The sequence below is a fragment of the Bicyclus anynana genome, chromosome 4 (genome assembly GCF_947172395.1).
Source record: "Bicyclus anynana chromosome 4, ilBicAnyn1.1, whole genome shotgun sequence".
In the NCBI taxonomy this organism is placed as follows: domain Eukaryota; kingdom Metazoa; phylum Arthropoda; class Insecta; order Lepidoptera; family Nymphalidae; genus Bicyclus; species Bicyclus anynana.
Genome location: NC_069086.1, coordinates 11,070,242 through 11,087,553, shown reverse-complemented (window position 1 = coordinate 11,087,553; position 17,312 = coordinate 11,070,242). Strand labels below are relative to the sequence as shown.

The following is a 17,312-nucleotide window of genomic DNA, read 5'->3' as shown; positions in this document are numbered from 1 at the left end:
GGACTCAATATAAATTAGTGAAAATATAGTCCAGTCAAATTTACCACGGTTAGTTTAAGTACATTTTAATTTTATAATAAACTAGCGGACCCGGTCAAGCTTCGCTTTGACTTATGTGCACTTCTTCCCTATCCCTACTCTATATTACTCTACCCCTACCCTACCCCTACCCTTACCCCTACCCTATCTCTATTCTACCCCTACCCTACTCCTACCCCTGCTTAAAACTCAAACATTTATAAGGGAAATAGAAAAGGGTTGATTTTATGGTTTTCCCAGCTATTATTCTAATTTTTCTCACCTTTTAAACCTTCCCTATACCTCCACGAACATTTCAAGACCAAGATGAGATAAATCCGTTCAGCCGTTCTCGAGTTTTAGCGAGAATAACGAACAACAATTCATTTTTATATATATAGATTAATATAACGTAAAATTTAAAATTTTGAAAAACCCCCGAAGGTCATGAAATTGTTAATTTGACTCTCGATCAAGTCATAAATATTATTTTTCAGTCCTCTTTCATTTAATATCCCACTCGAGTATATTTACCGACATTCGCTTATTCTTCTCTACTTTAACCTCCAGAACTTATAAACGCCATAACCGATTTTCATCAAACATGTCTAAGAACACTCGCACATAAATCACCTTTCATACCAAATAAACTAAATTGAAATCTACATCCGTTCGGGAGCTATGGTGCCATGGACAGACTGCCAGACAGACAGAAAGACACGTCAAACTTTTAACACCCCTATTTTTGCGTCGGTTAAAAATTAAAAATACATTTAGTGGCAAATTAGACAAACATATAGCTCGACGACAATAGCAAACCCGTCCCTGTCATGTAATATTAAACGAAGCAAGCTCAATGCTCCGCGGAATTATTAATGATGGAGCCACACAAAACATCGTCAAGCCCATTCTGTGCACACATAATTCCGTCCCATCTAATTAGATGGCCTTTTTATGCCGTATCTCATGTGAATGAGAAAATGTATCTTTTTTTTCTAAATTACGTCTCTGCATATAAATTTTGTTGTTGGGTTTTTTACAGTAGATACCTAACCCTCCCACTTAATCTTTATTTGGAATAACGTGACCTTGTACTAGAAGGTACTAGTAACAACATTTTTTATAATTTCACTTCTCTGTGCCAGACAATCTGAGGACGAGTAGGTAACTTCATCTGCAGCTCTTCATAGTTCATTCACTATTATCCTTGGCGGCAGAAATAGGTATTTTATAGATATTTTTTTTTACAAGTTAGCCCTTAACTAACTCACTTTATGGTAAGTGATGATGCAATCTAAGATGAAAGCGGGCTAACTTGAACTAGGATGAAAATCCACACTTCTACGCGACATCGTACCAGAACGCTAAATCGTTTGGCGGTAATTCTTTGTCGGTAGGGTTGCAACTAGCCATAGCCGAAGCTTTTCACTAACTAGACCAAGTCAGTGATTGTCAAATCACAATAAGACAAATATAGGCCAGCAGACCGTCACAATAAGACAAAGGTCAGATACGAGCCGCTTTTACCTACTCTGACAAAGGTCAGATACAAGACGCTTTTACCTACTCTGACAAAGGTCAGATAAAAGACGCTTTTACCTACTCTCTCACGGCAAGGGAGCGTACCTAAAATTTCTAATGAGGGATTAAAGGGAGCTAATGAGGAACGAAAATCTCCTGTACCTGTTTTCTATTGACCTGCCCCAAGACTCCAACCCTAGATCTCATCTGTAACCAACCACGGGACCAATACGGCACTTTGCAATCAAGATACCTGCCAATGTTATTTTTTCCGTGAAATTCAAATGGCCTCCACTCGTTCGTATAATGGCCAGTTCTGTTCGTGCCTAGAAACTGTGCTGCGGACGGAACGCGCCGCTTTCACGACTCGAATGCCGTGACGTAGAACGCATCACTACGTTTCTCTGCGTAGCTATCGATATTATGCTTATACTGTGTTACGTAGTGATGTAATTAATATATTGATATTTTTATCGATGTTATATAATTGATGAAAGTGATCTGTTAACTAATAAAACCGTAGAACTGATTGCGAATCTGTGAAAATGTTATACATTTAAAATGGTTTTATTGAACCGATTTAATAAGTAGAAGACTAAAGCAGTTTTTAAAGAACAGTGGACAATTGATTTATTTTGCTATTCCCTGACGTTGCCATGCATAAATCATCGGTGTATAATTTTAATTATTCCAATAATAATCCATATGCCACAATTGATACACTTCATAAATTGGCCAAATCGATGTGGAATGTGTACATATCAATTAAATTAGCTTAGATGCTATGAAGCTGTACTATCATCATCATCATCATCAGCAACCCATATTCCGCTTACTGCTGAGTTCGAGTCTCCTCTAGGAGTTGTACTGTACCTACATGTCATAAACCTAAGTGAGATTGTAGCTGACTGAAAAAGCATTGTTATGAATTATGATTTTCAAGGAACAGTATCTATTAATTGTATATAATATATACTATATATACCTTGCCGTAAGATATACAATCAATAGAGACTACACACTATAGTGTTAATAAAGGACGTTAAGAGATTAAAAAAAACAAAATCATCTATTATCATTACGATAATATAGACACCTATAAAAATATAGGGTAAAAGCATAAAAACCTTTATGCGTAGCCGTTATGCTAAAGTTCGCCAATGTTTATGAATATTGAAACCACCCACTCGTGCTAAAACAACTATTATGTTAGATTAAGAAATGCTGGTCAAGTAGAAATTCCATTTATGTTTCAAAGGTTACCACTTAAAAGTGAAAAATTCAAAAATATTTCGACTTTATTAGGTACGTCAAAGGTCTTAAGACAAAATTATTCATGTAAAATAAGGTTAATTTAATGAATTCTACACTATTATGTTAGATTAAGAAATGCTGGTCAAGTAGAATTCCATTTATGTTTTAAAGGTTCCGTCCACTTAAAAGTGAAAAATTCAAAAATATTTCGACTTTATAGGTACGTCAAAGGTCTTAAGACAAAATTATTCATGTAAAATAAGGTTAATTTAATGAATTCTACACAGTTTCTTTATTTATTTGAATTATAACTATTCGCCAGAACAGAATGAAATCAATTTCGAAACCACACATTTGTGTATTGAACCTTTTGTTTTTTAAATCACATTTAACTATAACAGATAGATGGATAGTGTTATTAGATTTAAAACCAATAATAATCCACAAAAATAATACAACAGTTGGGTACAGATTTTATTATTATTCATATGAAAGGTTTATGGCTGGCATGAATCAAAGAGTTATAATAGGAAAAACGTTGGAATGCCTTTTCGGTCCCTCGTGTTAACCCTACGAGTATATCAAAATATGGGTACCTATTATTTATGATTTTATCGATAACCCATTTTGAGAATGCGCTTCAACGGAATTGGGTAGAGTCAGTCAGTTAAGTATACACAAGATATACTCCTATTAGTATATCTTCTGTGTAATTAACTTCTGTTTACTGTTTTGCTATAGTATTCGCAATAACTATCTTAAAGTTGTTTATACATAGTATTCAAATATCTGTGAAACCTGCGTTTAATCATCTAAAATTAAAAAAAAATATTTTATCAAATTTATAAAACAGTTTTTCAGTTATTGTCAAAAAGCTTTTTGTTTTGATAAAAAAGACTACAATTTTGGATAGCTGAAGAAAAAAATACGTTCTCTCTCAGAATTCTATTCAGCGTTGAATGTGCTATTAATTATAAATACCTTCAATTCATATAAATTTTCGCAGGTTTCACAGTACTCTACTAAACTATTAATGGTTGCCTGTTTGGCAATCCGTTAAGACGAATTTAGGAGAGGTCAAATGTAATCACTTACACACATGGCATCATTATGGAAAATTCGACCGTAGATTTTCTGTTTTCGCGGCGGTGGAATTGTCGATATGAACCAGTAGCTCTGCCACTGTAGCTAGGTTCTGTTCTTCGAAAACTAGAAAAATGTATGGAAATGACAGACAGACAGACAGACAGACGTGGCCCGTCGATAGTCATTCCCATACATTTTTCTAGTTTTCGAAGCGTTTGCGATCGTAGAAAGAGAATCGACGTGCCACGTAGCTACAGGGGCTGTGTACTACGAATTTTACTTCGTTAATCGACCGAGACGACCACGGTATCATCAATAAGCATTTGTGTTTAGCTGCCATTTGTATGCAACTAAAAATGTGTAAAATATCAAAACCTAATTTTCTTATATAAGCTTGAAGGAAGGATTCTTTCTACCTACGCATCAAGACCAGTCAGCATGATTTAGAAAGGTCACGAGGTGAATGTTAAGTACAGAGTGACTTGCGCCTTTTCCTGCGAGTCAATTTTCTCTATTTTCCCAACCTACAACCCCAATATACGCCTGTCTACTCCGAATATTCTAATATCTTTCGTTTTTCCGAGGTGATATTAAATTGCCTCCAATATATTTATACTGATATTGGAAGATTGCTAGAACCAAGATAGAACTATGAGTATGTTTACGTAGAATAATAGAAGGTTGCACTTTTACTTTGTTTTTGCAATAATGTAATACTATCAAAGTAATATGGTTTTATATACTATACCGGTTCGGTATATACCATATATACTATACACTGTAACCGTATATACTATACACTATATCGGTTATACAACAAATTATATATTATTAAATGTAAAGAAAGGTACGCACTTTAATCAACAAGGTATATTGTATTTTTACTGCTACATGATGTCGCATGATATTTTGCCATAAATATTTTAGAATTTAAACTATCGTGAGTGTTATTCATATTAATTGATTATGAAACACGGCTAAAACTCACGTGATATTACGTCGGAGTATGCCCGACTAGTTTCGAACCCATACGGGGCCCTTAGTCATGAGCTGGTTCTTGCATCGCGGCACGATCCAAACTGATTTGGATCGTGCCGCGATGCAATGTAACAATATGCAATGCAATGTAACAATGCAACGTATGGGTTCGAAACTAGTCGGGCATACTCCGACGTAATATCACGTGAGTTTTATCCGTGTTTCATTGCCATAAATAACTGTGGTACGGAACTTAATTATTCGTTGATATATTGCATGTACTAATCAATGCGGTATCGGAAAACTAGTAACAATTATTGGTTCCACGAGCTTATAACAGTGTATATACTAAAACTAGCTGACACCGCGTGGTTTCACCCGCGTGGTTCTTGTTCCCTTAGGAATACTGGGATAAAGCCTATAGCCTTCCTCAATAAATGGGCTATCTAACACTGAAATAATTTTTCAAATCGGACAAGTAGTTCATGAGATTAGCGCGTTCAAGCAAACTCTTCAGCTTTATAATATTAGTACAATTAGTTTTAAAAAACGACTAAAGTTACTACCTAAGGTATCTATAAAAATAACACGTAATATGTTGAAGTCGAATAAATAAGAACAAAAAACCGAAACAAATGAGCGAAGCGTTTTTTAAAATGAGTTTTTATCTGTCTTTAATATCTTTAGCGTTAGATCGTCTCCGTATTTGCTAAATAAAAATCCACGGAGCTAAGGTTTCCACCTTAGCTAGTTGAAGAGGTGAACCCTACCTAAAAGAGCTTAAAATTCGTGTAGGACTATTGAAAAATTGCTTTATCGAGAAAAAAAAAATAACTTAAATTGATACTACCTCTATTTAACTGCTTGTCAAAAGGTAGTAAAAATAAATGCAAATATCTTAAAATATTGAAATAAAAGTGAAAATTTTTTTACGTATAACTTTGACAATACTAGGTAGGTTCGAATCCGGTCCGGGGCATGTACCTCCAACATTTCAGTTATGTGCATTTTAAGACATTAAATATCACGTGTCTCAAACGGTGAAGGAAAATCATCGTGACGAAACCTGCATACCTGAGAATTTTCTTAATTCTTTACGTGTGGGAATTCTGCCAATCCACATTGGGCCAGCGTGGTGGACTATTGGTTAGGAGACTCATGCTCAACAGTGAGCCGAATATGGGTTGTTAATGATGATGATGAAAAAATTTTAAGTGTTACATTCGGAAGCATTAACTCATCTAGTTTCGAAAAAGAGAGCAAAATCTATCTAAAAGATCGATGGAGTCTATGTATGTACCAATATAGTTAGAGCCCTTAGCAAAAATTTAAAATAATAAATAAAAATCTGTAGAATCAATACTTTATAACAAGCGTCATTAGATCCATTTTACTTTAGCGATATACTGTTCTGATTCTCGCACTAAGAGTACGGAGGTACTAATTAGTTTCAGTTTGTTAGTCGCGGTCCTGGATAACGATTTGTTCTTCTATTAGATACCCATTCAGTTCCACATTAACCCTGACACCTCGCCTCGATCACTCGACTTAAATCCAATTCCGATTATTGATTAAGGATCCCAAACTTCCAATGGATGGATAATGCTATTTACTTTGAATAGAATTTGCTTCAATAACGGATGAAGCAAGCTAGGGCTATTTACTTGAGGATGAGTCGTAAAATTTTATACAACCCGGATAACCTTTGTAAGGGTGCGTGGAACCACGAAATTTTCTGATGTGTTTTGACCTTTAGGATTATTGAGGTTTTGGTATTATGTAATGGCGAGGTTTTAACTTTCATAGCTGTTATCAATTGTCTTTATTTATGTTCTATATTGGTTAACTAGCTGACGCCGCTCGGTTTCACTCGTGTGATTCCCGTTCCCGTAGGAATACGGGGATAGTATGTATCTTATAGCCTTCCTCGATAAATGAGCTATGTTAGATAGCTCATTTATCGAGGAATTATCGAGGAGGAGGATTGAAAGAATTTTTCAAATCGGACCAGTAGTTCCTGAGATTAGCGCGTTCAATCAAACAAACAGTTCTCTTCAGCTTTACAATTTAAGTATAGATAAATTATTAAGTAATCCTTCAAACATTTGATTTTCAAAACTAATAAAATTATTCCTCTCATTAAAAAATTACGAATGACTGAATTCATTGTATTTTTTTACCTATCTAATAAATAATATTCTTCATGAATTTTAGTTATTTCGGATCGAAAGAAACAAATTATCTTTTTATTATATATTATATATTTATTTAAGTATGTATGTATATTTCTAAGATATTCCTGAGTTCGATTTCGTTTTTCTACTTTAATATTTTTCAAATAAAAAATATAATGTAATGTAAAATATAATGTAATATAAAATTAAATTATTCACCGAAAGAATAAGCGAGTACATTCCCGCTCGTGGCCCTTCAGAACAACAAAGGATTTTTTCGTTTTATTCGCGATTGTATCATGAGTAACTGCAAAAGTTTCACAATTTGTTCGTCTCGTGAACAAAGGAAAATAATAAAAAATTAAAGTTTTTATGCTTCTACCTTTCACAATTAAAGATTCACAACACAGAATGTAGTGTACACATTCATAATAGTACGAGACCTAAGATAACTAAAAAGTTTTAATCAACAACTTGAGAATTTTGTCAACACAATAATGACAAGTCAATAATTAAACAAATTAAAAACTCGACTGCCTAACCTGCTTGCACCTAGTCATCCGCCTCGCGTATTTTGTATAGCGATTAATAAATAACGTTTTTTTAATTGTAGGTTTTTTAATATGGCCATGATATACTATTTTAAAATCCTCTTGATTAGCCCTTGAATTTAATACCCATATTGCAATATTCAAAAACAATTTTTTTTTGCCTCGAGTCTATAGCATCTCAAAGTCGTCCTGTTGGTTTTTTTTTAATTTCATCTATCTAAGAACACTTAGGTTAACAAGACGAATCTAACGATATCTTAATTACGTACATTAATTCAGTGATTTGGAAGATATGAGGTAATAAAGAATATTACATACATACGTACATAAATACAAGATACGCGCGATAAACATAACCCTTCTTGCAGTCAGGTAAAAAGAAAACCGTATTTGAATAAATGAGAGAAAAATATTGAGCCGGTTTCAGCACCATCTGAAAAATGTCGGATAGCTTATTCACAATTTTTTGCTATCCATATTAATATTTTAAAGAGGTAAAGTTATTAATTGGTATTATTAATAATCTCTGAATCTACTAAAATTATTTTAAAAATTCTTTTACCAAAAAAAAGTACACATAGATACACACATACACACAAATATACACATATATATGTAACGCAGTAACACCGGTTGGTAGAGGTAGGGTAGGTTGTTGGTAGGGGTAGGGTTGGAGTAGGTTAGGGGATAGGTTAGGGGTAGGGTTGAGTCCTTACTCATCCCCTGTATGATAGGGTAGCTGTAGAGTGGGAGTAGGGTTTCACGCGGACGAAGTAGAAGGAAGTAGTAGTAGAAGTAGACGAAGAACTAGTAAAGAATAAAAAAAAAAGAAGTCGCGGGCGTCCGCTATTTGTAAATAAGTCAACATTTATTTATTTGAAATAATTTCCTTCGCATTCTGTCAATAGAATTTGATTACCTTTCCGACGATAATTCGATAATTGCCCATCGAAACAAAATTTGTCGTACTTTCTCCGAACACAATATTCAATTAAAATGGCAATTTGTTTTGTTCCAGATGTGACATCAGACGGCATGTCTGCCTCGTGATCGACAGTGATTAACTTATTGTAAAAAAAATGGAACATCGGTGTACTCAAGAGACAATCTAGAAGTATCAAAATTTTCCATGACGAACTATTTATTCCTAAAAGTATCAATGATACGGTGAAAATAGAAGAACACAATGGGGCGGCGACGTTGGCGATTAGCGACAATCGCTGCTTTTCTACTCTTCGTAGCGAGGGACACGCAGTGTCAAGGTAACTTTCTTACAAATTAACTATCGACAAATCATCATCATTATTATCAACCTATGGACGTAAAAGTCAAAGTTAAAATAGGCATAATTTACAAGCACTTTTAAAAAGTCAGGTAATGTTATTTATTAGATAATAGTTATAATTAAAGTCGAAAACTTAAAATTAAAGTAACGAGGGTTCTGATCACGTCCTCTGCTGAAAATAAGCCCCTTGTATGGAGTTCCAAGCACCACGGTCTCGAGCCACCTGCTGCCAGCAACTCCCTGTAACCCGCTTCACAATTTGTTGATTGTAAGATGTACATGGTTTATTGCATCTTTGCATCACCGTTCCCATCATAAAACGATAGGCGGCCTTATTATGAATCTCAGTGTACCATTCAAGCAATGAGTCACTACGTCGACTTTTGTCGTATTTAAGTTTTTGTGATCATCTAACATAGTTATTTCTACGAAATGACCTTGACTTCGCCATTTTACATCAAGTGGCAATGATAGCCACTACTATACTAATGTAACTTTACGTAAAATGACGGTATGTTATGTAATTCCGTTGAAAAAACGCAATGTTGTCAAAAAAGAAAATACGATGAAAAACGATGTAGTGACTAATTGTTTGAATGGTACACAGAGTTACATAATAACCCTGAGGTACCATTAAAATTCCAAATGTATACACCTTCATAATAACAAAATTAGAGAAATATACTACCTAGTAACCTACCTAATGAATCAATCAATCTTCTATTTGCAAATTTTTTTAGCTTAGTGTTGAACTGCACTATACGACTAAGTACTTAGTTCTAGATAAGTTTGTAAGATGGTGGTAAACAAAACTGGAAACTAACTATAAATCTATAGCTATAAAATATAACTGCCTTGTTGGTCCAGTCAACTTCAGTGGTTAGCTCGGTAACGGATCAAGAGGTTATGTCGCCTAGTTGAGACAGCTATCAATCGATTGCGGTAAGCGTACCAGCGCTATTCTGTCTCCAACTATCTCACTATCTATACTCTATACCTACTATAGTGTTAGAGAGAGAAGTATAGAATTTAACGAATATAAGATTCACACTTGTGTTATACAAACATCCTGCTCTCTCCACGTCATCATTCATCGTCATCATCATCATCATCATCATCATCATCATCATCATCATCATCAATAATTAAGCAAAATAGAAACTTAAAGAAGAAGAATACAAAAGGCGGTCATATCGCTTAGTAGCGATCTCTTCCAGGCAACCTTAGACTTAGGAGCTTATGAGGACAATTGTAGGTGCTGTGTTCGTAATTATCATTGTGTGTTAACGTCGTATTATTATTAACCCATGTTCGGATCACTGCTGAGCACGAGCCTCCTCTCAAAGTAAGTGGGGTTAGGCCAATAGTCCACCACGCTGGCGCAATGCGGATTGGCAGACTTCACACACGCAGAGAATTGAGAAAATTCTCTGGTGTGCACGTTTCCTCACGATGTTTTCCTTCACCGTTTGAGACACGTGATATTTAATTTCTTAAAATGCACACAACTGCAAAGTTGGAGGTGCATGTCTCAGAGAGTAAGCTTGCCACTCCAATCTGCCAATCTCTTAGAGGAGACTCGTACTCAAGAATGAGCCGAATATGGGATGCTAATGAAGTAAGCCTAAATTTAGCCTTAACACTGATGATTACTAGTTCAAGACAATAACTCGAACTTTACCGGTATATTCCTATATCACCGAATTCGTAAGCGTATTCCGGTTACAGTAAAACATTTGATCCTCCCCACGTTCCGTAAACTAAATAAATGGAGTCCTTGATGGCGTCTTCCCCTTACGTGTGTCGCCCAAACGGCGCCCTATTTACTACCCACAAGATTCAAACACGAAAACTGTGGGATGACCTTCTTAGCCATGATGATAGCGAGTTAGTAAGTAATAAATTTTTTTATGGTAATATATACCGTGTATTTTTTTTTTATTATTTACAAGTTAGCCCTGGACTACAATGTCACCTGATGGTAAGTGATGATGCAGTCTAAGATGGAAGCGGACTAATTTGTTATGAGGAGGATGAAAATCCACACCCATTTCGGTTTCTACACGGCAACGTACCGGAACGCTAAATCGCTTGGCGGTACGTCTTTGCTGGTAGGGTGGTAACTAGCCACGGCCGAAGCCTCCCACCTGCCCAAGTATATTGACACTTTTTTTAAACCGACTTAAAAAAAGGAGGAGGTTCGCAATTCGTTTGTATGATTTTTTTTCTATCGTAGATATTTCATATTAATTTACAAGACGGAGGTCGCGGATTCGATCCCCGACTGGGCCGATTGAGGATTTCTTAATTGGTCTGGCTGGTGTGGCCGTGGCTCGTTACCATCCTACCGGCAAAGACGTACCGCCAAGCGATTTAGCTTTCCGGTACGATGTCGTGTAGAAACCGAAAGTGGTTGTGGATTTTATCCTCTTCCGATCTAGTTAACCCGCTTCCAGGTGAGATTGTAGTCAAGGGCTAACTTGTAAAGAATAAAAAAATCTAAATATTATAATAAAACACCAATATATTAATATACATTTTATTTATTTTCACTTTTTTTCTAGTAAATTTAAATGGTGATGATTAAAAATTAAAAATATTTTATTAATTTAATAGGTATATAATATGAGCGTCTTCCTAATATCCCAAGAAAGTAATTAAATCTATATTCAAATACCCTGGCGCCTGCAACAATAAATAAAAAGAAATTCTTGAAAAAAGTCACATTTAGCAAAAATCGTGCAACATGCACAAAAAAATACAGTCGAACCGGTCGTCTTCTTCTTTTTGAATTTGTTGAAAAACGGGGAACAATTTTAAATTTTACGATAGAACCCATTTCGTTCGGAACAAATATCTATGAAGTTTTTTTCAAAAACGTATTAACCGAGATTGTAAAATGAACTCGATTTACTGCACGTGCACATAATGTTCGTGCACAAATCGCCAATGACCTAGAAAGCACAAAAGCTGTTGCTAAACATGAATATTTTAAAAACAAAAGAACGCCACGAGTAAAATTTTTATCTTAGTTACCTTCGGCAAAGTTTAGGTACAACACCAGCCAACTGGGAAAAGAACTTTGTTGGTTCTGTACAATATATGTAAATAGCAATGTTGTCCATAGTAAGTGTATGTATGTCCCCATCATGATCATTAACAGCTGATTATTATCATTAACATTATATTGGTGTTAAATAATTTCCATGTGTGAATTTACCACGTCTCCCTCGAAATTTTACAGAAAATTTTGTTGGTAAATATGGGTGCCCTATAGGTCCTTATGTAATTGGTCTGATTAAAATACTCAAGATATCAGCCGCTGTCAGTGAAATATTATGGAAACTGCAATTTGCTGTCAGTGCTATTAGAATTTAACAAAATGCTCGACAATCCGAGTTTTGCGGATATATTATGTTGTCGATTCGAAATCTTTATTTTTTCATGTTTTATTCAGGTAAAGTTTCGATCGAAATTATTAATATAGATTACGAACATTTATTGACCTTTGCACAAAATGTCATCGAGTCACTTTGTAACGTAGACCGATGTAGGCGGACGGTACTTTGAGCTCGGAACTCATATATCGCGCCTACACGGAATTTACCCCTTTTAAGTGAAACGGTAGGCAACCGTTTGATAGAGATATCGCAAATACCATCACACATTATTAGAAGTAATTTTATATTTTCCTAATACGAGTAGAATAATTGTAATTTCACTTGAGTTATATAATCCTGTTTTTGGTTTAAGAAGTTGAAGTAAGTATTTTCAATTTAGACAAAACATGCATTTTGCACGTTTTTTTATTCCGATATACGTGTATGTTTTTAAATAATAAAATAAAATCATATACTTAATTAAATGTTATTTAATAATGCTATAAAAAGGTTAATGGAAAAAATATAAATGACAATAAGACCACTTCAGGAGTATAAACATTCAAACAAAATTCAAAATTGGTTAAGAAATGACGAAGTTCTGAGGTAACAAACATTAAAAAAAAAACATACACATCGAATTGAGAACCTCCTCCTTTTTTAAAGCCGGTTAAAAATGATCTCGTTGATCTGCCATTTAGACCAGTGATTAACAACTTCAGTTCTCGCCAATCCATATTAGAATAGCGTAGTGAATGTTAGCTCTATTCACCTTCTTTAAACAATAGATGGCCTGATGATGAAGACCCATTTATTATATGCAATATAATAAATGAACGAAGCTATGAGTAAAACGTTTCCGGTAGAACGACTCTGTGATCGTGGTCACTTGCCTCCGACGCCCGTGCCGTTTAAACGATGCGACGTTCCATTTATTATTCACCGGGTAAAGTCACGAACGACCCGATGCTTCTGAAAATTAAGGCCTATTCATAAGCGGGACTTGAAAACGTTGCAGTAAAAAGATCTGACCTTCTCTAACATTTAAGCGCACCGCACCGCAATGCATTGTAAACACCCGGGGAACCATAGATTTATACAGGGTGTGCCCTAAACATTACATCTTCTACTGGGCGATAGCTGACATGCCGGCCTATTAAAATAATGCAATATATGTTAGTCGAAATTTTACGGTTTTTAATTTATATTGATTTTTCTACAAAATACAAAAATCACTACCTTCAGTGCAATTTAGTCGTACCATGTGCTAAAAAATTACTTAAACGTTGATTTTATACTTGTTTATTATTTTTGAATAGTTGTTTCAAGTAATTCAAGTTTGTTTTTTTCTACTGCAAAGTTTGCGGAACATCCTGTATAGTGGTCTAAGCGGGGAACTTTGTTTGGCCGGTTGAGGCAGCAAAACGTGTAGACGACCGAAAATCCCATCTATGCATAACCAAACTCTAAAACTTTTTCCGCTACTCGATTTTAGACACGGGTCTACTGATGGAGCTCACGTTAACAAAACGACGTTTTCCCAACGTGACCCAAGTGATGGAAACGTGCAAAATGTGAGTCAGATTCTCGCACCGAGGGTTGCGTAATTAATTAGGCATTAATACATGGAATGGATTATAGAGAAATCTTATTTTTTAACCGACTTCAAAAAAGGAGGTTCTTAATTCGACGCGAATGTTTTTTTTTATTTTTAATGTTTGTTAGCTCATAACTTCGTCATTTATTAACCAATTTTTGAAATTATTTTTATGTTTGAAAGAGTATACTTTCAAATTGGTTACATTTAATTTTCATGAAAATCGTTTTAGTAATTTTGTGTTAATTATCAAAATAACTGAAATACGCCTTGGAAGTCGGTTCCATTTTTATGTTAAAAATATTATTATTGAAAAAAATACATTGTACTTATAGTAGATTGTATAATGAATCCCGTATATCCCACTACATACATTGCCACATTCTGGTTCAATATTGGATATTTTGATTTTGAACCTTATAGAAATTTTGACTTTCTATTAGATTTTGAGTTCTAATCCACTTTAGCCCCGGACCTACTAAAATCTCTGATGCATCTTTTCCTGAGAGACATTTTTTTTTAATTAAAAGGTTTTTTTTGTAGACGATATATTTTGCGAACTCCTCTGGCGCTGGTATGTTATGGATATAGCAGATAATGTAGGACTTCCAGCTGTAATTTAGGATTTTATATTTTTAGGTCTGTTCTGGTCTAAAGTGACCTTAGCTCTAGTTAATGCCCTACTGACAAAGATAACAACAAGCGATGTTGCGTTACGATACGTTGCCCAGCACAAACTTCAGCAAAATAAACTTGTAATCTCGATAAATTAGGAGCGCCACTAAACTTAAAACCTGTTGTGTGTGGTCAGCTTTATTCTCTTAAAAGAAGGTCTAAATACAATAAAAAGATTCTATCTTTACAATGCGTGCTAAATTAAGTAAATCGTGCCGCCCACGTGTCACATGAAGCTGCAATTATTCAAGAACTTAGAATACGAATAGTCGTCTGATAAATCTGAAATTAAGCTCCATTCACACTGTACCACGAGAACTATTTACATATTAAACTATTGAGTGAATCTATGCGATTAGAATTTAGAATCTTGCATTCATCACACGTTCGAGCGCGTTTCAGCTTGTTAATTTAAATGTAAATCTTTAAAGCTGTTTAATTTCTAGTTGAATATGTCTAATTGAGATTCTAAAATTAAGTATGCAACCAGCTAGCTCCTCACGGATTTTCATTATACAAACCAAAATGTTTTTTAAAAATGTAATCTCTCTTGGTTAAGTCTAAATTTTAAACAAATAAATAGCAGTGCAGTGTTTTTTAAAATTTACTTTTAATTTAATTTATTATTAAATTACATACACGCAAAAATATTTTTAAGTACGGACTTAGAATGATTATAATATACAGAGATTTTTTTTCACATTAACTGCTTAAATATCAACTCCGTTTGTGATACATAGATATTCCATACAAAATATCGTAGTACTTACTCGTCCGCGTGTTAGCACTGACCAATTAAGTTTTATTGGACCATCCCTTGAACCGTGCCGATATGCATGATGCAAATCTTTATAGTTATGCCACGTAATAAATAGTGATCGTACCGTTTAATATGAAAACGTCAACCAATATAATTTTACATTGAAGTCGTTAGATTATTTAACACCGTAAAAACATAAATGTGTATAAACATATATTCCAAACATAGTTTCTATAATACAAGTTATTTCTTAGTTTAGATACCTGTTGCTCATCCATTAATTATAGTGTTAAGCTATTTTTACCTATTATGTTACGGTTTTATAGAAATTAAACAGCTATTATTATCTCTCTCATTTATTTATTACATCTTTTTTTAAAATTTTTAACAATATAAGTATAAAATACAAAACATTATTAAAAATTTATAAAAAAAATTCACCCTCCCGCTGCGGGACATTTGAGTGCCCAAGCAACCGGTGGTCAGGGCTCCAGAGTGAGGAACCTCCTCACAATACGCGCCGTCTCAAGAATCACTGCCTTTTGTATCCGACTCTTGATCCAACAGTTAAGCGAAAGCTTCTTAAGGTGTTGGTCGAAGCTATTATTATTATTATTATAAGGAATTAACTCGTAGTAGTGGTGATATTCTCTTGACTATTCAGTATTTATTAGTTCTTCGAACTACTTCATCTTCGTAACTAGTTGACGTTTGAGAGTTATTCTGCCTTGTCTGTAGCTATCATATTTTATGATCGTCAAATCAAAACGGTATAATTCTAAAAAAAATGAAGACGATCAAATATCAGAGATAAGAGTTTATACCTTTAGTAGAAAATGTATAGCATTATAACGATATAATTCTACTAATTTTTGTGAGATATCTTAAGTGATAAAGGTACAATACGAGTAATACAGCCATCTTTGTTCCTTAAACCAAACACTGTGTTACCATATTTGCGTTCCTAAGCGCCCGTCCTAAAAGGATCATGAGCGTTAGCAAACACAGTGTATAGGGGGCTTAACAAAAGCCAGGACGTGGGCCGGGTAGCGCACCACTATTCTGAATGTATTAATCGCAAACAGGTCGAAGCCAATGCATCGTTGCCTCGGACGACCGGTCCCAAGCTTACCTAAGACTAAAACGTGATTCCTTCTCCTGTATATCACATAAGAAACTTGTTACGCGTTGGTTTATCAAACAAATTTATTTGCATACCGACCTGTCGGATTATAGTAGCGACAGCCATTGTTGTCTGTTGTGTTATCGCAAGCGGCATCATTTAGTATGGAAATAGATCACGTCATGGAATGCTCATACAAGTACCTACTCCTACGTGTCGAACTTAAAATGGACCACTCCTACTGCATCGAATAGAACTGGTAACTGTTTATCACTTTTTTTAGCGATTCCTGAAATTTGGAAAGACATACGAGTACGCCAAATATCATAAAAATATGCAAATGCCCCGACGAATTTCATACCAACCACGGTACCAAGAAGTAAAACGTTGATTAATGAAATTACCACTTGTTTTAGTACCATTGCCTCCTACTATCTGTACTACTCATAGTACGTAAGAACAAAAGGACATAATAGACAGGTATCTCTGATAGGCAGGTGGTTAAATAGAAACATTTCTGTATAAGTAGCTTTAGAAGCTGTAGAAGCTTTTGTCTGTGGAGGTTCATGAAGTATATGACTAAAAATTTCATTTTGCGAAACATTCGCCAATTCACACCATAAACTAATACCAAATCAGGAGATGTTGATTTTTTATAAGTATTAAATTTCGACGATAGTTCACTATTTTAATTTAAGCTTCGTTTTTGTCGGAAAAGGTGAGAATCTTTTTTGGATAACTTACAGTTCTTTTTGTCCTCTTAAAAAAAATTGTGCATAATTTTATGAAAAGTGATTGAGTAGAGTTAAGGCGTGAAAGGATAAACCAACAAAAAAAATTAAGTTTAATTTATTAGTGGCATGCTAATGAAACAGATCAAATGATACAATTGGAATGAGGAAGGAATTTC

The 17,312-nt window shown here is 34.6% G+C and overlaps 1 protein-coding gene across 2 annotated transcripts in view; it reads left to right on the top strand.

Annotated features, from left to right (window-relative positions):
- LOC112054829 (mucin-5AC) overlaps positions 1-17,312 on the top strand; it is a 94,720-nt gene that overhangs the window by 53,753 nt on the left and 23,655 nt on the right. For both annotated transcript variants that reach the window (XM_052891488.1, XM_052891489.1), the window contains one exon: positions 8,601-8,844. In XM_052891488.1, coding sequence (XP_052747448.1) covers positions 8,769-8,844 — 76 coding nt within the window. In that variant the 5' untranslated portion in view covers positions 8,601-8,768. The remainder of the gene's footprint in view (positions 1-8,600; positions 8,845-17,312) is intronic.